Source organism: Herpailurus yagouaroundi, unplaced genomic scaffold (genome assembly GCF_014898765.1).
Source record: "Herpailurus yagouaroundi ecotype Mexico unplaced genomic scaffold, PumYag 197, whole genome shotgun sequence".
Lineage (NCBI taxonomy): Eukaryota > Metazoa > Chordata > Mammalia > Carnivora > Felidae > Herpailurus > Herpailurus yagouaroundi.
In genome coordinates, this window is record NW_024412428.1 from 11557887 (window position 1) to 11582480 (window position 24594).

At 44.2% G+C, this 24594-nt stretch overlaps 1 protein-coding gene and 1 long non-coding RNA gene across 3 annotated transcripts in view; one reads left to right on the top strand and one right to left on the bottom strand.

The window, feature by feature from the left end:
* KL (klotho) overlaps positions 1-24594 on the top strand; it is a 104922-nt gene that overhangs the window by 56853 nt on the left and 23475 nt on the right. The window contains exon 9 of the mRNA XM_040447940.1: positions 4-702. Within this exon, the coding sequence (XP_040303874.1) occupies positions 4-702 (699 nt within the window). The remainder of the gene's footprint in view (positions 1-3; positions 703-24594) is intronic.
* Positions 2631-7018, bottom strand: LOC121012836 (uncharacterized). Of its 2 annotated transcripts, none has more exons than XR_005782349.1 (3): positions 5922-7018; positions 5703-5826; positions 2631-3601 (listed from the first exon to the last, which is right to left on the bottom strand). It is a non-coding gene; the product is annotated as an uncharacterized LOC121012836 (long non-coding RNA). The 2 variants fall into 2 exon arrangements; XR_005782350.1 differs by having other exon boundaries at positions 5684-5826.

Consider the following 24594-nt stretch of genomic DNA (forward strand, 5'->3'; position numbering starts at 1 on the left):
CAGACCTGGGCCCGCTTCGCGCAGCCTCCGGCCCCCGAGGCCGCCGGCCTCCTCCACGACACCTTCCCCGACGGCTTCCTCTGGGCCGTGGGCAGCGCCGCCTACCAGACGGAGGGCGGCTGGCGGCAGCACGGCAAGGGCGCGTCCATCTGGGACACGTTCACCCACCACCCCCCGGCGCCCGCCGGCGCCCCCCCGGTAGCCCGCCCGCCGTCGGGCGCCCCGTCGCCGTCCCCGCCCGCTACCGGGGACGTGGCCAGCGACGGCTACAACAACGTCTTCCGCGACACGGAGGGGCTGCGCGAGCTCGGGGTCACCCACTACCGCTTCTCCATCTCGTGGGCGCGGGTGCTCCCCAATGGCAGCGCGGGCGCCCCCAACCGCGAGGGGCTGCGCTACTACCGGCGCCTGCTGGAGCGGCTGCGGGAGCTGGGCGTGCAGCCTGTGGTCACCCTGTACCACTGGGACCTGCCCCAGCGCCTGCAGGACGCCTACGGCGGCTGGGCCAACCGCGCCCTGGCCGACCACTTCAGGGATTACGCCGAGCTCTGCTTCCGCCACTTCGGCGGCCAGGTCAAGTACTGGATCACCATCGACAACCCCTACGTGGTGGCCTGGCACGGCTATGCCACCGGGCGCCTGGCCCCTGGCGTCCGGGGCAGCGCGCGGCTCGGGTACCTGGTGGCGCACAACCTCCTCCTGGTGAGTTCGAGGGGCCGGGCAGAGGGCCACGCGGGGAGAGGGCCTCTGGAGATGCCAGGGGCGAGTGGGGGCCGAGCCTTCAGCCTAGAGGAAGTTCCATTTGAACACATTCCTGAAGTCACCTAGGGTTGGCATCTTGGGGGGGGGGGGCGGAGCTGAGCAGCTGGGGCTTTCCTGGGAAGCCAGGTATTTGGGAACGGGGAGAGAAAAAGGAAAGTTCCTTTCTCTGGGTGTATGGGAATCCCTAGAGGTAAGGAGGGGACGATTTCCCAATAGTAGCTAAGGGGAGAGTGAGGAGGGTGGATGAAAGAAACAGGTTTGTTAGGAAGCCGAACAGGTGGCATTAGCCTCTGCTAGAGTTTATGGAGATGTCATGGGTTCAGTGTTACTCCAGTAAGATCTGTGGGGTGTGTGTGTGTGTGTGTGTGTGTGTGTGTGTGACAGAGAGAGAGACAGAGAGAGAGACCCATGTTCACAGTGCAGCAGATGCAAAGGTCTCAAAAGGGCATCTCCTGGAGAACTGAGCTTAAACTGTCTTTGGAAGTTCTTTCTATGGCAGGCAGAACTGCGTCCATCAACCATACTAATCATCAGGGCAGTGAAGACCCTTTGGACAATCTTAAACAGGGCTATAGCCATAAAAATACAGAAGCAACTACAGGATGATCTAGATTGTGCCCTACAACAACAGTATTCCCAAGATCCTTTCTCCAGTTCAGAGGACTCCTTGGTGATGAGATGATCCTTAGCCTGACGCAATTGATTTTGACACCCTTGTGCAGAAGGCTTAGTACATCCTGACGGCAGGAGTTCTTGATATGCCACGATCAGGTTGTCTCTCAGTTCTTCTTCCTAGTTCTTCACTCAGTGCTCAAGATTAGGTCCCACTGATTTGAGGGTTCCTTTATGATAATGTCAGTCGTTGGCACATTTTGTACAGAGTTTTATACCACGAGAGAAAGAGTTTTTTTTTTCTGTATATGTGCAAACATTTTAATAAAAGTGTTTATATGTCTGACTTCTCGTACTCTATTTTGGTGACTAGTGGGCTTACGGAAGACCTATTTTAAATTGAGAATTAAGCCACAGATTTTGAACAAATTCAAGATGAAAACCACTTCTACACACTTTTCATGGAAGCCACTGAGGCAGAACAGGACTGGGTTGTTGAGGTGACTAAGCACTCTGAGCTCCTGGTAATGTTGGAACAATGGCTAAATAAGATTGTATGTCAGCTCCTGTGTGCTACCACGGGGCATAGAAGAATGTTGGATTTGTTTGACAACAAAATTGTGATTTCAGATTGATACATATTCTTCTCGTTAAGATACTTTAGAGCAATAGTAAGAAACTTTATCAGTCTGTCAATTCTTTAAGGAACCAAAATACCTTAAATACCACGTGTTCATTGTTGGTGATAGAAAAGGTATGGGAAGAAGTGGTCCCTCTTTTGAAGAGAGCATAAGCAAATTTTAGTTCATACCAGAAACAAACAAGAAATTTGTAGACCAGCTGGAGGGTCCGATAGACCATTCCTGCAAAATCACTACTTTAGATTTAAATCATACAAGTTCTATTTTTAGAGTGCATGTATTAAACTCTGTATGTATACAAAAAGTCATCAGTTTTTATTGCAGTGACTTACATGATCCTTTCACGTATAAAATCAGGACTGGGGACTGAAGGAGCTTTCTAGTAGACTGGTATTTGAAATGGTAAACATGCTTTTTTTTGATCCTTGTTCCCACTCTTGGCCCTCTGATTAACTTTCCAGTTATATTTTTGTGTCTTTACACACAAAAAAACTTGACAAACACTAACCATCCTTCCCAGAAACACAGTGGACTTTGTATTCATAAGAAATTAGTTAACAGGTGGACGTTTGGTTTTGCTGAGGCTGCAAACAAAATGCTAGTAGCTGTAAAATATTAATTTTGCTTTCAAATTTCCTTGGTTTGGAATGTAGCCATTCTTACATACTATGAAGAGGTAACTTGTCGTTATCAAAAACAATAGCTTAGTTTTTTCATATGAGATATTTTCATTGTGTTTTCAATGTTCTTTCTTGGTGGCTGTGTTAGGGACAGGAAGGTAGGGAAGTTTGGACCTTATTTGAAAAGGTAAGACATACTGTGCATATATGGGTAATAGAACATTTCAGCCAGGGCTTAGATATTGCTGTTAAGGCCACTAAGCCCCTAGCATATTCTTTTGCATTTGGGGATCTGATGCTGGTGAAGAAGCAAAGTGGCCAGCACCCCTTCCCTGCCCCATTGTGTGCTTCCACTAATTTGCAGACTAAAGAGACCCCCCCCCCCACCCTGGGGAGACTGGGGATTTGAACCAACCTTCTCTCCTAGCCGCCCACCCTCACCCCTGCGCTAACCCCGAGTTCAAGAATCATTGTCTGATGGCCTGGAGGACAGGAGGCAGGTCAGACAAACAGCAGGTTGAATAATGGAGGGTTCTGCTCAAAATGGAAGTCTCCATATTCTTTTGGGTTCCTGGTACTGAGATAAACCTTGAAAAAATGTGTGTGTGTGTGTGTGTGTGTGTGTGTGTGTGTGTGTTTAAAAGAGAACCAGAGTCAGAGACTGGGAGAAACAGAGCTAAAAGGTTTTCCCCAGAGAGCTCTAGGACCCCGGGTTGTTTTGCTCATCTGAGTATAACCCAGAAAGAGGACACACCTTTTCTCTGTGACTTGTAGAGAGACTGCTATACCTTCACAGCTCCTGATGTCCCCTGAGAAACTAGCATTGAGGCCTGTAGTTGGGGTTCTGGCCCCAGCAGTGCCTCTGAGTTTTTATTCTGCCCATGGGTTTCTGAGAGGGCCAGGATCGAGCTGAAGGTACGCGTGGGCCTCCCATGTGGGAGTCTTGCAAATGTTTGTACAGGGAACCTGTGGAAAAAGACACTTTCTTTCACTTAGGACGTGGGACTAGGCGAGAATACTTGGGATGCTAATGGCTGGTACAGACATGATTGGCGTCGAGCAGGCTATGCATTAACATCAAAGCTCACATCTTAGCCGATCTGTCTGCAGCATTTGTCTAGACACTGTTCTCTTTCTTGACACACTTCCTCAACTTGACTCCCTTGCTTCCCCTCTCAGCTCACTGGAGATTTCCGTGTCCTCCTCACCTTGCCTCTAGATATTGGAGGGCCCAGGGCTCCATCATGGCACCTTTTCTCTAGATTCACTCCAGGTGAACTCTTTGAATGCTCTAGATCCTGATGACTCCAAGTTTGGGGTCTCCAGCCAGAACTTGTGCTCTGAGCTCCAGACGGTCCTGTGCTTCCCATACCCGTTACGGCAACTCTGAACTTTCAGTTGGTCGGGCCCCAAGCCTTAACTCTTCCCTTTCTCTCACATCTTACTTGCAATCTATCAACAGATCCTACTGCCCTACCTACCTTCAAAACGTACCCAGAATCCAACCACTTCTCCTTCTATCTGGAGCTACAGATCCAAGTCCCTGTCAGATTCTGCCTGGATAATTGGAATAGACTCGTAGCTGATGCCCTTGCTGATGCCCTTGCGCCCTGTGGTGTTTCCTGATGGACATTCTCAAGGATATCGTCCTGTGTGAGCAAGACAAAGTCCCTCATTTATTAAAATCCCACCTTTCCTTGAAGAACCCAGTTCACATTTGAACTGGTCTTCCCTTTGGTTCCACACCCGAATGCCGTATCTTCCTTCCCTGGAACCCCACCGTGCCTCATTTCTGATGCCTTCTACCACACGCCTCCTTCATGTGACCATTTCCTCCTTTCACTGCCCCACTGGCTGGGCAATTCCTTAAGTAAGGAAGTCATATTCACTTGATCTCTCCTAAAGTGCCATCTTGTCCTTGGTAGGTGCTCAGTGAGTGCTCCTGGCCATTTAATAGCCTGACTTTGCCTCTATAATCTGATGCTCCTAGGATTTTCTGTCTTTGTCAGTCTTTCTAGCCACTCTCCAATGGGACGAGGAGTGCCAAATCCTAACTGTGTAGAAGATCGGCAAGCATAATGGGGCAGAACGTGACATTTTCAGTAAAAATTTAAGGTTCATCAGATTTACAATTCCATTGTAAAGATTACCAAACAATTAAAAACTATAGTCCCTATGCAATATTATGAAGAAGTTTCCAGAATTGGAGGTGGGGGAAATCTCCTGGCTGGCTTTAGTAGCGTGTTGAAGTAGCTTTGTCGTCTAGTTGAGTTTTCATTTCCCAAGTAATAGTGGAGGCAATTTATCTGGCAGATACATGCTCAAATTATATATGCCACGTACTTTTGGGAGGCACTTTACCAATTTTCCTCTCACTGAAATACATTTGGTGCATAGATGGAATAATCAACTGGGTTGAACGTTAAAGTATTTTATAGAATACTGCTGAATTCCTTAGTGTGTTTAATCATAAATAGTTAAAAATCTCTCCCAAAGAGCTTGACTCACTCTTCTTTGAATAGCTGACTGAACACGGTGGTTTTTTTTAAAGGTTACAGTCAAGTCCAAGAAGAATTTTAAGAATAGAAAAAGGACTATAATAATTTCAAATAATTTCAAAATGGTAGCAATGTTTAACAGTGTTAATAAAAAAGAGGAAAAGTACAAACTACTCAACCTTCAAATAATGTCCACGTGTACTTCTTAAGTACAAAGTGAATGAATGTTCAACTGTGTACCTGGCTGTGGAGTTAGTCATGACTTTGGCATATAGAAGTCTTATGAGTTCTATTAAGTGTTCAGACAATATGGTTGCTCTAAGCCAGAATTTTATTATAATTAACTTGTACAAAATGTGCCTTTCTTTCCATGAGTGTCATCTTTTCAAGGCACCGGGGAAAGTTTAGGTGTAGGAGGAGAATAGAATACATGCTTAATGGGAGGACAAGAAACAAAGAGTGGATGAGTAACAATACACAGTGTTAGTGAGTCCTCCAGGGTCCACACCTCCTCAGAAACTACTAAATTACACTTGTCACTCGTACTTACACAGAGAAGCATCGTCTACCTTTTGTATGCTCCGTCTTGGTACAAAGTCAATCTGAAGGATCACTCTACTTCTTTGCCCCTCCATCTTGGGATAAACTGTTATTTAGCCTTCGAAGACTCCACGCTGATATTTCCGTTACGTGCTAACAACAGGAAGAGTGGATTGTTTTACTCATTTGTGACTCCTTGAGGTCCCAGACTGTAAGATCATATTTATTTTTCAATTTTTAGTGCTAACTTCACAGAAGAATACGATCGATATAATTTTTAATGAAGGAATAAATGCAGATGTAAAATCATCTCTACTTATTTCAGTATGTATGTCCTTTTTTTCTCTCTTCTCAATTGAATACTTAAAGTCTGTTTTCTCACACAGTGTCTGGGGAGGAGTTTAAAACCGTGAGGAAGAACAGGGAAAAAATTCCTGCCCAGATAGGTGCATGACCTTTGTGCATTTCCAGGGCAAATGATACCCGCATTTCATCCAGTGACAAAGAAAGAGGGGAAGGGGAAGAATGTGGCTGTGTAAGTGCCCCACCTGGAGGCTGTACCGTCCTCTCTACTCACATTGCGTTGGCAGAATTCAGTCACGTGGTGTAAGGAGCCTGGGACTTATTGTCCCGCTGCATAGCCAGGAGCTCAGCAGATAATTCTAGTTGTGTTGAAACCAGGTGGAACCAGACCTTTCGGGCACACCGCCTATCTCCCAGGTATATTGTGAGAAGGAAAACAAAATCATAAATGTCAACATGTTTTGAAAAATGGAAAGAACTCTACAGAGGTGAGGTATGAATTTATTGTCAATCATAATAATAAAAAAAGCAAAACCACGAGCTATTTAGGAGAGAGGAATTAGACAAATACTTTAGAAATTGTTGCCCTACTTAACTTCTTCACATGCAACTTATAGCACTCAATGCAACAAAATTTTCACAGTTATTGCAATAGCGTTTGACCAAAGATTATTCAAATCATTTTTGGAATAATCTATTTTACCCAAAACACATTACCAACTACCTTTGTTTGGACCCAGTTTGGTGTTTGAAAGAAATATACTCAAGTTTACAACTGCTATAATTTGATATGTTGACCAAACTAAAGATAACTATTTCGTGAACTTTTGTGGTCTCAGTCTGAGTAGATTTTTTATTGATAACATTATTGTTTAAAGTATAGATGTCAGAACATCATCCATGAACCATTATCTTTGTGGTTTGATGAAATACTCAAAATAAACTAAAAGTTGTGACATACGTTAAGTGAAATACAGTGGTTAAGCAAATACTATTTCCATGCCTGTAGTGCGTCTTTATTTCATGGTTAGAAGGTTAGAAATATAGGGGCACCTGGGTGGCTTTGGCTCAGGTCATGATCTCGCCATTCTCAAGTTTGAGCCCTGCGTCGGGCTCTGGGTTGACAGCTGGGAGCCTCAAGCCTGTTTTGGATTCTGTGTCTCCTCTCTCTCTCTGCCCCTCCCCTGCTTGTGCGCTCTCTCTCTCTCTCAAACATAAATAAACATTAAAAAAATTAGAAAAAAGGAAAGAAATACAAGGGGCTGGGGAAATCCCAGGTCACATTTCTTCTCAGGACAAACCACTCCCAGTGACTCTCCTGGGGTCCTCTAGCTTCTGCTCGACTATTTGCAGGAAGAGGAACTCAGTTCCTCCCAAGTAATCCACTCATTCTCATCTTTTATATTGAGTGGGAAGCCTGTCTCTTCATTTTAGGGCTTCAGTACAGGACTTACCCCTGGTTGGCTCTTGGCCTTTCCAAATCTCAAAGAATAAAACGAACTGCTTTTTGATGAGACAGCCTTTCAAATATCTGAAAAGGCCACTTTGTTCTTCCTAAGTATTTTCTCTTCATGCTGAAGTCTGCCTCAAGGAGAATTAGAGGGAGCCGGACATTTAGCCAAGGCCCCCTTCTTGGGAGCCTGCCATGTGGCAGGCAGGCATGTTGTTGACTTCTGAGAATGCAAATATGACCGTAGAGAGGCCTCTGTTTCTTCTCACACTTGAGGATAAGGTCGAGTGGGAGGTGGAAAAGTTGACCTTCCTGTTTCTCCAAGGGTGGGAAGTGGGGCATGGTCTTCAAGGAGCAGAGCCCTCCAGGGTTCGTTGTCAGACCTGCGTGTGTCCCACCATCCTTAACAAGGGGCTGGAGATGGGTGTAGACGTAAGGGGCCGGAGGTTTCCAGACTCCGGATCCTGCAGAGAATAGGGACCTCTGGCTGTATTTACACGTTCTTTTTGTGAGGGACCAGGGGATGGCTCCAAAGCCACAGGGGAGGTGAGGGGTGGTAGGGAATGTATGTCATCTCCAGGCACCTGCAAATCTTTGGGGGGGGTGCTCCTCCTCCTTCCTGTCTGACACCCCCTTCTCTCTGGATTCCTCCTCATTTGGGCTTTTCCCTCCAGCCCCTTCCCCTATCAGTGAGATTACTTCTCTCCTGGTGTTGGCTTGCTCTTTACTCAATGTCAGGCCTTTCTGCTGGGGCTTGGCAGAGGCAGGGGGAGGGAAGGGTGGCAGGGTCTTTCGTTCTGGGATCAGGTACAGCTTCCCTGAAGTGATCTGAAGCCAAGCGGAAGTCATAGCACAGATATTTTCAAAGTACACTCTTTGGGCTGCGTGAGAGATTCAGCTTCCTCTTGTTTACCTAACGTGGGCTGTGTTTACCCTGAACCAATCGCTTGGCCCTTTCCACCCTTCCTGGTCAGAGTTACATGTCACAGCCTCCCCGGACCCACAAAGGACAAAAACTTCTCTCTGAGTCTGCAGGTCTGTTCCAGATATACCAGAGGCTGTGGCTGGGGGGAGTGATGGCGGTTTAAGGGTTTAAGGGAAAGGCTCTCACATTTCCACAAAAAGAAGGAAAAGGTAAGACCCCTGCCCTCATGTCCCTTAGAGATTAGTAGGGGAGATAGGGTTGTCAAATAATTACATTGAAATGTGTAAGTGCCTTCATAGAAGTAAGTACCAGGGACGGCGTGGGTGCCAAGAAAGGAGGGATGGGTAGGAGTTTTGGGGGTAGTCGGCGAAAACTATGCTGGTGAGATCAGGGGCTGGCAAGCACTTCTGCAGAGGGCCAGGTCTTAGGCTTTGTGGGTCATGCAGTGTCTGTCGCAAGCACTCGCTTGTGTCCGTGCAGTTAGAGGGTGGCCATAAGCAACGTGTAAATGAACGGGCACGGTTCGTTTACAAAAATAGCTGTGGGCTCCTATTGCTGGGGCTGGTGTGCAGGCACCCAGCATAAGAAGGGCTTGTGATGGTCCCGGAGAGCGGCATGCGGTTGGGGTAGGTGGCCATTCGCCCCACAGGATCAGTCGTTGGAAGGGCTGAAGCATCGGGGGGAAAGGAGGGAGAGAAGCTGGAAAAGCAAACCTAGAATTTTTCAAGTCCTCTCTTAGAATTTGAGGTCCAGAGGGGCGCCTGGGTGGCGCAGTCGGTTAAGCGTCCGACTTCAGCTCAGGTCACGATCTCGCGAGATCTCGCGTGATCTCGCGTGAGTTCGAGCCCCGCGTCAGGCTCTGGGCTGATGGCTCAGAGCCTGGAGCCTGTTTCCGGTTCTGTGTCTCCCTCTCTCTCTGCCCCTCCCCCGTTCATGCTCTGTCTCTCTCTGTCCCAAAAAAATAAATAAACGTTGAAAAAAAAATAAAAAAAAAAAAAAAAAAAAAAGAATTTGAGGTCCAGAACCAATTGTAGCTGCCCCAGATGTTTAGGGCGCATTTCTTTTCCTGGACGCTGACTGAGGATAATGCTGTCCAAGACTGCGTTAACCGTTTTGGCTGTCACCTCCCCGTGGACTGGCTTAGTTTGTAGTCAGTTAAAGCCTCTCGGGCTTTTTAGTGTTTCCCTGTGTAAGTTGCCGTTAAGCCAGACCTCTCCTGAAATCTTTTGGTGCTTATTTTTGAACTTTTAATCTTAATAAATCTCATCTTCACTGGGCAACAAAGGCAGTTACCACCGATGGATAATTCAGTTAAAGGAATAGCGGGACGTGCATACAGTGGAATAGTATTTGGGTATTAAAAAGTTGACATATGGTGGTTAAAAAGTTGCACATGGAATGTTGTTAAGAGAAAAATGCCAGTTGTATTGTGCTTCTTACATAGCTCTGCTGATAACGACATGTGACTAAGTAGTGAGCACTTTACAGTTCTTGGGCTGTGCGGGGCTCTCTCTAGCCCCTTCCTGGCATAACCAAAACTACATTTGGCATTCCTGCTTGGTGCTTCCATAAAATCCTGTATTACTTCTCTAACCACACTTGACCCATTTTACTGAAGTGATTTGTTTGCTTGTCTTCCCTCGACAGACCTCAGCTTTGAGATGCCAGGAACCATGTTTATATTCCTGTTTTATACCTGGAGCCTCACAAGGGAGGCATGCAAGGGAGCATGCCGATGTTTGTTGCAGGAATGAGAAAATACACCCCCTCCAAGAACGGGGAAAGGAAAAAAGTTAACAGTGGGTTATTTCTGGATGGTGGGATTACAGAAGACTTTAAAAAATTTTTTATTTTTGAGAGAGATAGAGCGTGAGCGGGGAGGGGCAGAGAGAGAGGGAGACACAGAATCCGAGGCAGGCTCCAGCTGTCAGCACAGAGCCCCACGTGGGGTTCGAACCCACGAACTGAGAGATCATGACCTGAGCCCAAGTCGGATGCTTAACCACCTGAGCCACCCAGGCACCCCCAGATGATTTTTTTTTTTTTTTTTTGCTTTCTGGTTATCTGGATTTTCTAATTTTTCTATAAGCAAAATGTATTACTTTTGTGATAGAGAAATAGTAAGTAGTATTTCTGGAAAAAGATGGAAGATTGAATTTACCCACTACAATTTTTTTCTCTTCCTTGAAACCCCATGAAACTGTAGTAAAGAAACTGCTAAAGAATGAAGGCGGGGGAGGAGTGAGGGCAGGAGAGAAGGAGGGAAGGGGGTGGAGACAAAGACCCACACAGTGGAGACAGCAGAGTAGCAGCAAAGCTTTGGGAGCCGAAAAGCAGATGTACGAGTGTTATTGACTGAGCAGGCCTAAGAAGGTAGACTGTTGGCAGTAGGAGAGGCCAAGAACAAATCCCAGGATTGCAGAATCTCCAGGAGGCTCCGAGAGTAGCAAGACCAAATATTCTGGATCTGGAGGAGAAGGGAGTTAAGTGCTCACATGAGGAGAACCGGCTGAAGGTTAAGAAAGAACCAGATTCCTAGATCACCCCCTTCTCCTCACTGCTGGGCATCTGCCCCTTCTCCACTCAGGAGAAAACTAGAGGTTAATTTTCTAGAGAGTAAAAAATGGGAAGTGTCTGGGCTTAGGGACACCAGGCACATTTGAGGGCATGAGTCCTATACTGAAAATAAGGAGTAAGTGAACATATGCAGCTGACAGCTGAGACACCCCCAGCCTCCCCCCCACCCCACCCTCCATCTTCCCTACCAGGGTCTCAGAAGGCTGACAGTGTGGCCTACTCTCCAGGTAGAGATTGGAAGAATCTTCTCCAGGGAATCTGATGAGTTCATGTGGAAAGACCTCAGATACTGATCCTAATGTTTTCCACAAGTAAATGAGACAGATCCCTCTACAGTGAAACTCAAAGTCAGCCAACCCCACCTACACTGTAGCTCAGACCTTCCAGTCAGGTTTTTTGTTTGTCCTTCTTAAATATGAATAGGCAGTCAAAGATCAACAGACATCTGAGGAAAGCCTCTAACATGAAAGATTGAGACCCACACAAATAAAGAAACAACAACAGAACGATCAACTAATTTTGAAGGAAACTTGGAGAAACCAAGAATATGCAGGGAGAAAATGCTCAAACCCCCCTACCAAACCCTCAGTCAAAACATACAAACTTCCAGTTATCAAATAAGTCATGGAATGTAATATACAGCATGGTGACTATAGCTCATAACATTGTATTGTATATTTGAAAATTGCTAAGAGAACAGATCTTAAAAGTTCTTAACAGAAGAAAACTGCAACTCTGTGTGGTGACGGATGTTAATGAGACTTATTGTGGTGATCACTTATAGTATATACACATATTAAGTCACAGTGTTGTATACCTGAAACTAACATAATGTTATATGTCGGTTATAGCTCAATAAAGAAAAACAAATGTTAAAACCCCCAATGGGAGTCTGAGATAAGAGAAGATACTGAATACAGGATATAAGAAAAGGATAACAAGATGGGGGGGGAATACTTGAAAATGAAATACATTATAACAGAAATGAAAAATTTAATAGAAAAGTTGGAACATAAAGGTGAGGCATGAAACCTAATAATGTAGGAAGAAGACAGAGAGATGAATGGAAAAAAAGTCAAAGAGGTGGGAGATAAAGGTGTAACATTCAAATAATGAGAGTTCCAGAAGGAGAAAGCAGGGGTGCAGTAGGGTGTTAGGCTGTGGCCCTCAATGAACCATGCTGGCCAGTATCCATGATCTGTGCCTTCCCCTTCCCGGACTGTGGGCTTGACAGCAGATGTGTTTTATTCCATGGAACATAGTGAATGTGAAGCAACCAAAAGTTTAATTAAAGTGCATTCACATTGGAAGTCTTTCTGGATTGCTCCGTCATGAGAACCGGTGTCAGCACGTGGGCTGGTTTACTGAAAGGTGAAGACAGACTTTGGAAGATCCAAGATCACCCTGGATGTTCTCGCCACCGGTGAGATCCCAGCTGAGTGCAGCTATAGGCGTGACCTCTGCTACATCACATGGAGCAGAAGAACTGTCCAGGTAAACCCCGTTAACCTGCAGAGACCAGAGAAATCATAAATCCTTGTTATTTCAATCCCCTGACCGGGGTGGTTTGTTTTATAGCAATAGATAACTGATAGAAAGAGAAGGCAAATGATGAAGTAATTCCAAGATATTTCCTAGAACTGGAAGGTGTGAATTCCCATACTGAACGTGAGGTACTTGGGGAGTCATTATAGAACAAAGCTGCTGTGGTACAGCAGGGCCAATGGGTCCATGAGCAAGGGATCGTGGCTTTTTATTTTGCCATGTTCTATTAAACATCTTCACAGCTCCCTGTGAAGCGTGGCAGTCTGCCCAGCCATGCCAATACCATGTTATGGCAGTTGTGGCCTCCTGGCTTCTGGCTTTAAGCACCACCCACTGCCTGGTCTCTGTTACTTCAGGGTGTCATGGCCTCCATGGATGATAACAAGCCCAGCTCTGTGATGGCCTCTCCAACCATCAGCCTTGACCTGCAGAGAACTGCCACCACACCAGCGATGCTTGTGCGCCCTCATGGCATATTCCCAATGGACTTGGTGCATGGTGTCTCTCCTTCTGGCGCTCAAATCAAACGCCAAACGCTAGTGGGTTGTTTGGCCTTACATAATATCCTCATTCCAGTAAGCCTACGTCTCTCGGCTTCTTGTATTCCTTCCTTTCTCAGCTGTCAGGGAAACTCAAGCATTTCTGCCCACTCAGCATTGGCCATCACTTTTTCTAGGCTTCTCAGAGCCATTCGAGCAGCAAGTTTGCCCTGTGTCCTGAGGTCCTGGCCAGAGCATTAACACACATTTCTGGAGAGAGTGCTCCCTAGTCAACAAATTCTGTGTTGTCTTGTCTTACATTCCAGTTCTGGAATCCAGGGCCCTCCAAATTCAAACCCGGTAGTACTCCTTGGGTTCTTGCCACTACATTCTAAATCTTTTTTTTTTTTTTTTTAAGTTTATTTATTTGACAGAGAAAGCACAAGTGGAGGAGTGGGCAGAGAGGGGGGCGGAGAGAGAGAACCCCAAGCAGGTTCTGCTCTGTCAGCACGGAGCCCTGATGCGGGGCTTGAACTCCTGAACCATGAGATCATGACCTGAGCCGAAGTCGGACGCTTAACCGACTGAGCCACCTAGGTGCCCCACTACATTCTAAATCTTGAAGCTACTTTGGCATATAATGTCTTGCCTCCTCTGTAGGCCCAGCTGCCTCCAGGTTTTAAACCTGGGATTTAACCCTACTTAGTGGCCTGTCAACTTCTGAGGGAGGCACCTGCTGTCTTTTAAGGGTGAGGCCTCTTCAGCATAGGGAAGTGCTATCTCTAGGCAAGGGCCGGCCACCTCTGTAATCCCCAAGAGTTCTAAGGGTTCTGAAGATCCCAGCAACTATGGCCCATGTTCCAGAGTCCTAGGTTTTCCCAACCAGGGCTCTGACCTTGGCATGACAGACCCTCCTTAACCGAGCATTTAAACCTCTCTGCAGCTCTGCATCTCTACCAGGTCCTAGGACTGAGGTTAAGCTGTGTGTATACTTCCACTTCAGGAGATAAGCTACTAGTGAAACCCTCTGGCTCTCATATTGAGTCTTTGCTTCTTAAAGGCCCTTGGTTTCTCATGATCTCTCTGCGGAGACTCAGTACAATATGATAGGAACCAGTCAGTTCGCCCCTCCTAGTGGGCATTGGAATGCCTGGATCATTGCACCTACGATGCATTCCCCTTCACCATGACATTTCCCCAGGTTCCACTGGTGAAATATTTGGCAATTGGAACACCGTCTTGTGCCAGGAAACTATCTGCCCCCTTAATATTACCCAGAATAGCACTTTCTTTCCCTTCTAGGAAGTGAAACCTGACTTGTGTTTGTTTAGGTCTTCTGAGATGCAAATGTCAGAACAGGATTAGATATGTAAAACATTTATTGAAGGAAACAACTGTGAAGGATAAAGAGGAAGGAGCACAGAAGGCAGAGCCTTTAGACCATGACTTGTCTGACATCTGTGAAAGAGAGTGGGCAAGAAGTAGGTTTAGGTGGGAAAAGTCTCAGATGGCAATACAGATCTAAGAAAGATACAGCCAGGCCAGTCAACATTGCCTATTAGAGGGGTCCCCATCCTGCAGGAATGGGTCTACATTAGTACCACTGCTATGTTCAGTCATAAGGGAGTAGCCTGTGAGAAGCATGACCTCAGGACCAATGAAGCAGTGGGTCCAAAGGGGTAGCAACTGGTGCTATGGGTTAGTTATGCTTCTCAGAACAGAAAACTGAGCAGTGCATTTTCATGGCTACTACAAACACTCCAAACACCAGTGAGGAATGCCACTCCCAAGAGGGGAATTTCCAACCAGAATTTTTCTAATATATATTTCCAACCAGATTTTGATATTTATTTAAACTATCAATCATTTATGAAGGTAAAATAATGAGATTTCAAACTACTCAAAGTCTCAAAAACTAAATCTTCCATGCACCCTCCATCAGGAGCATGATGGAGACAAGAAGGAAGAAGGAAGAAGACAGAACAGTAAATCTAATCCAGGAACGTGACGGTGAATTGTAGACCCAGGAAGTCAACTGTGCAGCAGAACTAAGAGCAACTAGTCCAGAAGGGAAGAAGATTCTAGAAGTGTGTCTCCAAGAAAAATATTGGAGGCTGATGTGAACTTGTAGAAATTTATGCTGACGGGCTGTTGGAAAGTGTGGGAAGAATTAGACACAAGCACAAAGAAAATCAAGGAAATGAAAAAGCAATGCAATTAGTAACTTTAAGGAAAACAAAAATAAGAAAGAAAACAGTCTTAATTACCATGTTATAAAGCCCAGCTGTGAGTAATAGTCACATTAGCAGAGTAATGTCAGTTATGGAACATTAGTTTTTTAAACCAAACTCTGCTGTATAGCTAAGTCCTCACCTACCGTTAACAGGAAGTCAGTGGATACTGCCTGAAGTGTGGAAGTATGGAAGTGTGTAAATTTCAAAAGGTATAAGAGTCAAAGGTATTAACTTCTGCCAAGGGGACCTGGGGAGATTGTAGGGGGGTGGAGAGTAGGCAGAACTGCAATTATTGTTACAAGTTGCATAAAAATTAAAAAAAAAATTTATCATCACTTAAAAACATTTTTTTAAATGTTTGTTTTTGAGAGGCAGTCAGATTGTGAGCAGGAGAGGGACAGAGAGAGGGAGACACAGAATCTGAAATAGGCTCCAAGCTCTGAGCTGTCAGCACAGAGCCTGACACAAGGCTCGAGCCCACAAACTGTGAAATCATAACCTGAGCCGAAGTCGGTCGCTTAACCAACTGAGCCACCCAGGCGCCCCCCAATTTTTTTTTTCAACGTTTATTCATTTTTGGGACAGAGAGAGACAGAGCATGAACGGGCGAGGGGCAGAGAGAGAGGGAGACACAGAATCGGAAACAGGCTCCAGGCTCTGAGCCATCAGCCCAGAGCCTGATGCAGGGCTCGAACTCACAGACCGCGAGATCGTGACCTGGCTGAAGTCGGACGCTTAACCGACTGCGCCACCCAGGCGCCCCCCAAAATTTTTATCATCAACTTTGGAACTTAATTTTGTGGGGTGCCTGGGTGGCTCACTCAGTTTAGGGTCCAACTCTTGAGTTTGGCTGAGGTCATGATCTCATGGTTGTGAGATTGAGCCCCACATTGAGCCCCAGGTCAAGCCTTGCACTGGGCTCCGTGCTCAGACTCTTAAGCAGAGCCTGTTTAAGATTCTCTCTCTCTCTCTCTCTCTCTCTCTCTCTCTCTCCCCCCCACCTGTCTTCCCCACTCTCTCTAAAAAACAAATTTTTAAAAACCTTAATTTTGTTAGTTATAGTGCTTATTTGTAACATTTTGGTCTGTAGAACACTTTTTGAATTGAGCTTTGCAGAATTTCCAAATTTCCAGATTAATGCTTTGTGAATTTTCATCCTTTTGATGATTAAAATGTTGAAAAGAAATAGGACTGTGAGTAAACTCTGTTTACTTGTTGTTAGTGACCTTGCCTCAGTGGGACAGCTCCTATTAATTAGTGTTGCAAACACCTGTCAGTGTTAGACAGTAAGCAACCAGTAAATTTTTGCTTCACCAATGAATACTCTTAAAATATAGCTTTCAAGCATCAATTATTCAAGAAGCAACAATACTATCATATAAATTCATTTCTGACTAGTTTTTAAGTGCTTTTCTCTCAAATATGAATGGACAGCCAAGCATCAAAAAGTATTTGAAGAAAGTGTTCAACATGAAACAGAATAAAATAAACAGAAAAGCAAACCAAGAGAAGCAAATTGTGCAGGAAATTAAATACACACAAACTGAAAAAAGAACAGAGAATATTAAAAAAAATTCTTGGACCTCCACAACGTGATCGTTTAGTAAAAAGTTTGGAGAGTAAAGTAAAAGAAATGCCCCCAAAGTAGTGCAAAACGACAACGAAATGGAAATGTTAGAGACAAGGGGAAAAGATTGAAAAGATCAAGTACAAAAGTCCAACATCAGACTAACAGGAGTTTCAAAAAAGAGAATATGGAATAGAGGGCAGGAAATTACTAGAGAAATAACATAAGAAAATGCCCCAAAACTGAATGTGAGCCTTCTGCTTTAAACTGAGATCCTAGAACAATGAATGCACAGTTGTAGAGGGATTTCGAAAGCTTATCTTCAATGTAATCTGTTCTAAGACTCTAATGGAAGGTATGCACCAGCAAAATTACAGAGCAAATAAGAAGAAGAAACTGGATCCAGAAGAGTATGGCTCCAATCCATGAGAAACAGAGAAAAATCCTAGGACAAGCACAGCTCTAGGCAGCATCTAGTCCAGATAAAACCAGGAAGATGGAAAGGTCTAGCAGAGCAGGTGGAAATGTACTCAGTGGAACAGGTGGAATGGCAGTGAATAGGATGGAGAATCATGAAAGCATTTAAGCGCACGGAATATTTTGCAGGTTTAATAATGAGGTGATTGTTTTTTCAGGGGAAAATAAAAAACTGTCCAAAAAAGGCGGTGGGGGGCAGGGGGATATTGTTAGTGTCCTATTTGGCTTTGCAATGACCAATATTTATATAAAAACCTTGAACTGATTAATGATTTAAATAACAACAGACATTTGGGAGAATAAAGGAAGAAAGTTGGGGAATGTAAAAGTGCCATCTCTTCCTTATCATGATGCTGTATTAAATTTTGGAATAAGCAGATCATTTAGGACCATGATGGTAATTGCTGGAGGAAACCAGCTAAAAGTTAAATGTGGCTGCCTGCAGGGAGCAGGAGAGGGAGTTTGAGGGGGTGTGGAAAACACTGTTTTTCATGGTTGGCCTTTGGTACTATTTGATTTCAAGCTACATGAATGGATTTATGTAATTAGAATAATTTTTAAAAACCTGTACCACTGAATAATGCTTTATAGAACTTGAAGTGCTTTTGTGTATATTGGGGGGGGCAGGTAAATTTGTTGAGAGGCTCAGAGTCTAGCTGACTTTCCCGTGGCTGCCAACTGGGATCAGAACCCAGCTTTCCTGAACCGGTTCCCAGCACGCATTCCATTAATGCAGGCTGCCTGAGCACAGTTTCATTTGGGGGTGTGCTAGTGAATGTCTAGACTGAGAGAAAGTTCCCTTCTTGTCCACATATTAGCACTCTGAAATGGAGGAAAATGTGAGCCCTAACTTGTCACCAGTGTTTTTTTTACCTTCATTAAATATCTAGAGACTCACCATTACTAATATTTAAAAAAACTCTAAACCATATACATCAGTTCCACTAATTGTTGCTACGTCATTCCCCAGGACTTACTGGATTCCACATGGTGGGTTGGGATTAGGGAAGTTTTCTCTGCAGTCATGTCACTTCGACTGGGCTGGGCTCTCTCGCATGATGGGCAGTTAGTGCACAGTTTGTGAGCCTCAAGTCAGTCACATTTCTAATGTGGAAGCTAGCTTCAGCTTAGCAAGCACCCCAAGAGAACCAACTAGAAGGAAGTGGTGTCATGTAGCTTCACTTCTGTCAGATCAGTCACAACCCCCGGAGTCAGGGGGAGGGGGAACACAGACCCCTCAGGGGGAGGAGTGGCAAGGTCACGGTGTACTGGATCATGGGGGATGTTCTGTCTTTGAAAAATATGAGTTGCCACACATCACAGGCTTTCCAGCTCCCAGTGATCTGTCTGAAATGTCTTTTTCCATTTCCCCAGGACCTATGCATCTTTCAATATATGGTTTGGAAATTACCTCCTACGTGAAGACCTCTCCACAGGAAGGAATCTTCCTTTTCTCTGAAGCTCCATTGTATTTTTTTTTTTTAATCCTTCTTATGGCCCTTTCATTTTTTTTTTTTTTTTTTGAAGACCTTATTTATTTGAGAGAGAGAGAGAGCGAGAGACAGCGAGTGCAAGTGGGGGCAGTACAGAGGGAGAGGGAGAAAGAGAATCTTAAGCAGACTCCATACCCAGTGTGGAGCCCCACCTGGGGCTCGATCCCACGACTGTGAGATCATGACCTGAGCCGAAATCAAGAGTCGGATGTTTAACCTAACTGACTGAGCCACCCAGGCACCCGGGCCCTTTCGTTTTCCATCTTATGTCACAATCATTTTGTGTACGTGGGCTTTGATCCCACACTATCTGCCCTGCACAAATTGCCTGTTGCTTAAATGTTTGCTTGGTGAAATAATGATTACACGGTAAGACATATAATAGTTGTGAAAAAAGTGTGTTTCAATTCAGAGGTCTTGTTTGATTTTCCTTTGCAAGTCTAATTTCAGAAACATTGGAAGGAAGCAATCTCTCAGGAGTTACAGCAGAAACTGCCTAAGGCTGCCTCCCTGTGTTTATTGCTAATCTGTGAGAAACAAGGGGTGGGGGTGGGGGGGTGGGGGTAAAAACCATGCCATTTACAATTTGATTAAAAAGCTTCTTTTCGTTTCACGTTTAATCCCCTTTAAATTTTCCCTTTCGTCACAGAGGGGGGCTAGATCAGGCATTTCCCCATTCTGGAAACACTCTTGCAGGCACTAACACATTTGGCCTCAACTCTAACTCCTGCCCCTCACTCACTGTTCCCCCATCCTGCCGAAGGTCTTGCTATTATGCCTTGGGAATGTTTCTCCCATCCCACCTGACCCCCAAATCCACAGAATCAGCTTCCTCACCTGTTTTAAGCCTATGCTCGGAAGCCACTTTCTCGAGTGAGGCACAGCCTGACCACCCCGTCCAGAACTGCTTCTCCCAGAGAGGCCTGGCCTGGGAAGGAAGTAGAGAGACCTACTTCCTGGCTGAAGAAGTACATCCCGGGAGGCTTGTGTAGAGGGGCGTTTGCCAAATGTGTAGGTACTGCAAATGAAATGTGTGAAGAAGAATTTGGGGGGCTTGGCTTTTAGCTTCAGAATAGAAGACCCTATAAGAGCTATTAAAAAACAAAGCAAGCAAACCAACAAAATCCCTCTGGCATAATAGCGGCTATTAAAAATGCAATCTTCCATTTCTTATGCAATCCTCAGAACCTCCAGGTCTAATAGTTGCTCAAGTGTCATATACATACTAATTAATGCCCCTTGAAGATTATTGGAAGGTCTCTAGATCATAAATGAATCCTACCAAAGCCCAAGGAGAGCAGTTTGGGGAGGGGCAGTGGCGGATAAAGAATACTTTTTGAGGGGTGCGCCTGTGGCTCAGCCGGTTAAACATCTGACTTTGGCTCAGGTCATGATCTCATGGTTCACAAGTTCGAGCCTGGCATCGGGCTGTGTGATGACAGCTCGGAGCCTGGAGCCTGCTTTGGATTCTGTGTCTCCCTCTCTCTCTGCCCCTCCCCCCACTACCTCTCAAAAATAAATAAAACACATTGAAATTTTTTTTAAAGAATAATCTTTGAGGATTATTTAAGATCACAGAAAAATTATCCTAGATATGGGAATGGGGCCGAATGACTGGGTATCTTCCTGAGCTGAGGCCTGGAGCTGGCCTACCCGGGTCAATCCCATTCTCTGATGCTTATTTCCTGGTGTGCCTTTGCTTGATTTGTTATTCACTATGGATTAGGGGTACTTTAAGATCTGTGAGGGTAGGTGTTAATGAAGATGATTCTTACCCAATAAGAACACATATGGATTTTGCCCTATAGAGATGTCAAAGGAGACTAACACCGCAACATATTTAATGGGGGAGAAAATGAAAGATTGTTGCATGCACCACCAAGAAAATGCATCTCCTCTCCTTGGCGCCCAGACCACCCTTATTTTGTTCTGAATTTTCTGTACCACTTACCACCTTCTAACATTCTTTATAGTCATGTTTATTATGTTTGCCCTTTATTATCTCTTCTGCTAAAATAGAAGCTCCATAAGGGCAGACATTTTTGCCCAATTTGTTTGCTGTTGCCTCCCCAAATGCTAGAACTGAGCCAGGCAGGTAAATAAATGCTTAGTATATAATACATATAATATAATAAATAAATATACAGGCAGCTCAAAATTACTTGCAGAATAAGAACATCCCTTAACTTAGACCAGTGATTTTCAAGTGCTTGGAACTTGACCCATGGTAAAAAATTGACATATTCACAACTGAAACGAACTTTCACGAAGCAGCACTTACCTACCCTTACTATACATGGCACACTCTGATAATTTCTAATGAGTCCTAGTCTAGGTTTGCCAAATTGCTGTAGCTCCTCATAACTGGATGTCACGACTGGATTCTGCCGTGAAAAAACGACAAGGTACTGTGGTAGAAATTGCCACCACATGAGGTAAATGGGAAAGAGGGTGGAAATGGAGGGGTAGTTACCTTCTACTGGCTACTCCACAAAACATATTTTATATTTCCATAACCTTACCCCATCTGACAACACAGAAACCCTCGCACGCTTACATGTCACTTTTTCTTTGGGTGGAAAGTGTTCTCTACCTGCGAGGGGAATTGAGTTATTTTGAAAGCAAAGAGCCATAAATGAGTCTGTGAACTGATAAATGATCTTAAAGTCTCAGAGAGAGTCACTCAGTTGGCATCTGCTGTTGACAATTCAGAGCAGGAGAATTAGGAGAAGAGGCAGAGGTAAAACATTTAGAAAGTAAAGCTGACTATTAAGAGGAAAATACTTTTCTCGGTTTTGTGGAAATTGGAGAGCAGCTGTGTCATGAGGGTATTATAGATTTACGTTGGTGATTTTAGTAATGGATGTTTACTGAAAAGATTCCAGCTGATGGATGAACCACAGGATGCTTTTGCTGACTGTGTGATAAACATCCCTTATATGAGTTCTTTATCTTCTTGTCCCTTTTTCTCATCTAGCATTATGTCTCCCTACCTGTTCCTTCACCATTCTCATTTTGTTGCTATTAGAAAAACAGAGATACAAAATCCAGGGATTGGAACTCCTCTATGTCTCTGATAACATGGTGATTAGTGGACTAGGTGGGTTTTGGTCACAAGCCAGATATTTTGTTAACAACCTGGCATCAGTGATTTGGAAGGATTTTTATAGCAGCATGATTTAGTATTAAGTAGAATGAATTAACTGATGTTGATTAGTTCTGTACAGATAAATGAGGCAAGAAACTTGATCTCTGATTTATTGATGTATTTACTCAAAATGAGTTATGAAATGCCTTTTACTTCATTTGAAGGAAGTTTATGCTTAAAAACGAATGAATAAGGCCTTTTATGTAAGCTGCTTTGGAAAAATCCAGACAAAATGCTTATAGGTAACAAAACTCCAAAATCATGCCATGATTTAAAAAATCTACCTTGGCTTTTGTCTTGACTAGTGTAAAAGCATACCTTTACCTGAGTGAGGTCTTATAGAATCTCAAATTTGGTTATATGTGTATTTAGGGATTCTATATTTGCAAATGACCAACCCCAACTAAAACTAGATTAAGGAAGAAAAGAGATTTTAATAGAAAGACACTGGGATAATTCACAGAATTGGAGAAAAGCTCCAGGGACTTTAGGAATTGGACTTTCAGGTAATTATTACCATGTTGGGGGGGGTGCTGAGGGTGGCAATCTCTCTCTCCCTCTCTCTCTCTCTCTGTCTTGCACTTGGGTTTGCTTGGCTTCTTTACATCTCACTGCAGAAGGTCTCTTCCTATACCAACAACCCCAGATTTACTCCAGAAGGAGGGGAGAGACTTGCCTCTACTTCAGCAGAAAAATCTCAGGGAGAATCTCTCATTGGGTCATTCACCTTGAAGTTGAAACTGAATCCTCTCTTATGTCTATTTATTTCATATAAGTACAGATGAGTCCATAAACTAGGTAATACTACACAGGCTTTATCTGTAGCTAACTATAATTTATGAAAATTACTGATGATCATTTGTTTTTTGATGATCATTTGATTATTTGCTAACAAATAATTTGTTCCATTTAATCCCTCAGTCCTGGATTATTTCAACTAATCCTTATTGTTTTCCCTTTAGATTGTTTCACCTTATCTAAGAACTATGTCTGGCACATAGTAGCTACTCAATAAATATTTGACTAAAAGGATAAATAAATAATCTCATATTGTTAGATGTTCAGGCTGTTTCAATTCAACTCTTGATGAGGAGTGTAGAGCCTTGCTGAAGAGCCACTAATTTATGAAGAACTATGAAGAAGCATGGTTCTACTCCAGCTACATATGTTCAGGGTGTGGTGGGAAAGGAACGTCTAAATGCATCCAGGACGCCAAACAAGTCCTCACAGAGGAGAGGAGAATTGAGCTGAATTTGGAAGGAGTGGACTTTTACAGAGAGTAACTCGGGAAAATATCACTAAGAGTAAGCAGGGTTAATTATGAACTCTTCTTAGAAGAAACAAATTCAAAACAGGAGGCAGGGAGGGCCACAGATAACAGAGGAAAAGTAGAATGCCATTTCAGGATTGATAGGCTGTCATCCAAGGTAGAGCCCTGGGTGAGGGGTATCGAGAAATTGACTTGTCTGTAGTAAAAGAGCTGGTTGGGAAGGGATGAGATATGAAACTCGTATGGATATGAAACTGTACTAGTCCTACTTCTTAACTTGTGAGAGGCCATGAGGCTTGGTGCTCAAGCTAGAAATTCTACTTCCTCGGAAGTCCAAAGTGAAGGCAAGAAAGGCCAGCGGCTGCTTATTACCATACATGTATCTCCCTGGGTGTCAGGGAAGGTGGAGCTGAGGCCCTGGGCACAGGTTGGGACTCGGATGGTAGAGTCAGGTCCTGGGCAACATTTGAGGAACCACACACAGAGACTACCCGTCCTGGTATTTTTGTGGCTAAACATTTATCGGGTTATGTTTGGAAATTATTTTTGTGCTCTCTTAAATTGTTGTTTTGTGGAGGCTGCTTGAAATTCCATCTGTAGTAACAACAGTTTATAATCCACAGAACTGTGCTCATAGAAACAAAAGGGTTAATTTGGTCTACAAACACGAACACTGGATAGCTGGCATATGTGTGTAACAGCACAGGGTGGCAGTGACTTTTAGGAAAGTCCTTAGACATGTGATCGTGATATTGTTCTGGTAGTAAAAGGATGCCAAAAGGAGAAAATAGCAAATCTCTGGGGCTCTCCAAAATTTGTCTAGTCCTTTGACCTTTCTTAAAAGAATGTACCTCTAATTTAGAACTACACAACGCTTCGAGGTCTCTTCTTGGGTGAAGGGTAGACAGAAATTAGCTGCTTGAATTATTTTTTGCTTATGGGCTGCATTTCAGTTCTTTAGCCACTGGTCTCAGTCAATTTAATTATGATTATTTGTAGGATTAAGTTAATCTGTTAGGAATTATTCCATTTCATTTTTTAAAAAATATATCTGAGGAATGATAGCCAAAAGTGACCTTGTCAGTGTTACCTCTGAAATGTATTTGAATGATTGTTAATACCATCCATCTCTTCAACTTTCGACGCATACACCCAGCCATCAACCAGGCATCTTCACCCAAATATCAGACCCACGGTCCAAACAGAACTTGATCACTTTCCTTCCCAAGTCCCTTACTTGTTGCTTTCTCTGTTGTCCTTGATTCTTTCCTTGCCTCACAAGTCACGTGTAATTCATCGGCTTGTTCTACTGATTGATTCCACCTTCAGTGATGGCTGAAATCTGGCCACTTCTATCTACCTCCTTTGGTCCAAACCAACATCATCTTTTACTGGGACCACAGCAATAGCTGCCTAACTGCTTTCCTTGTTCCTATGTTGCCCTCCTGGAGTC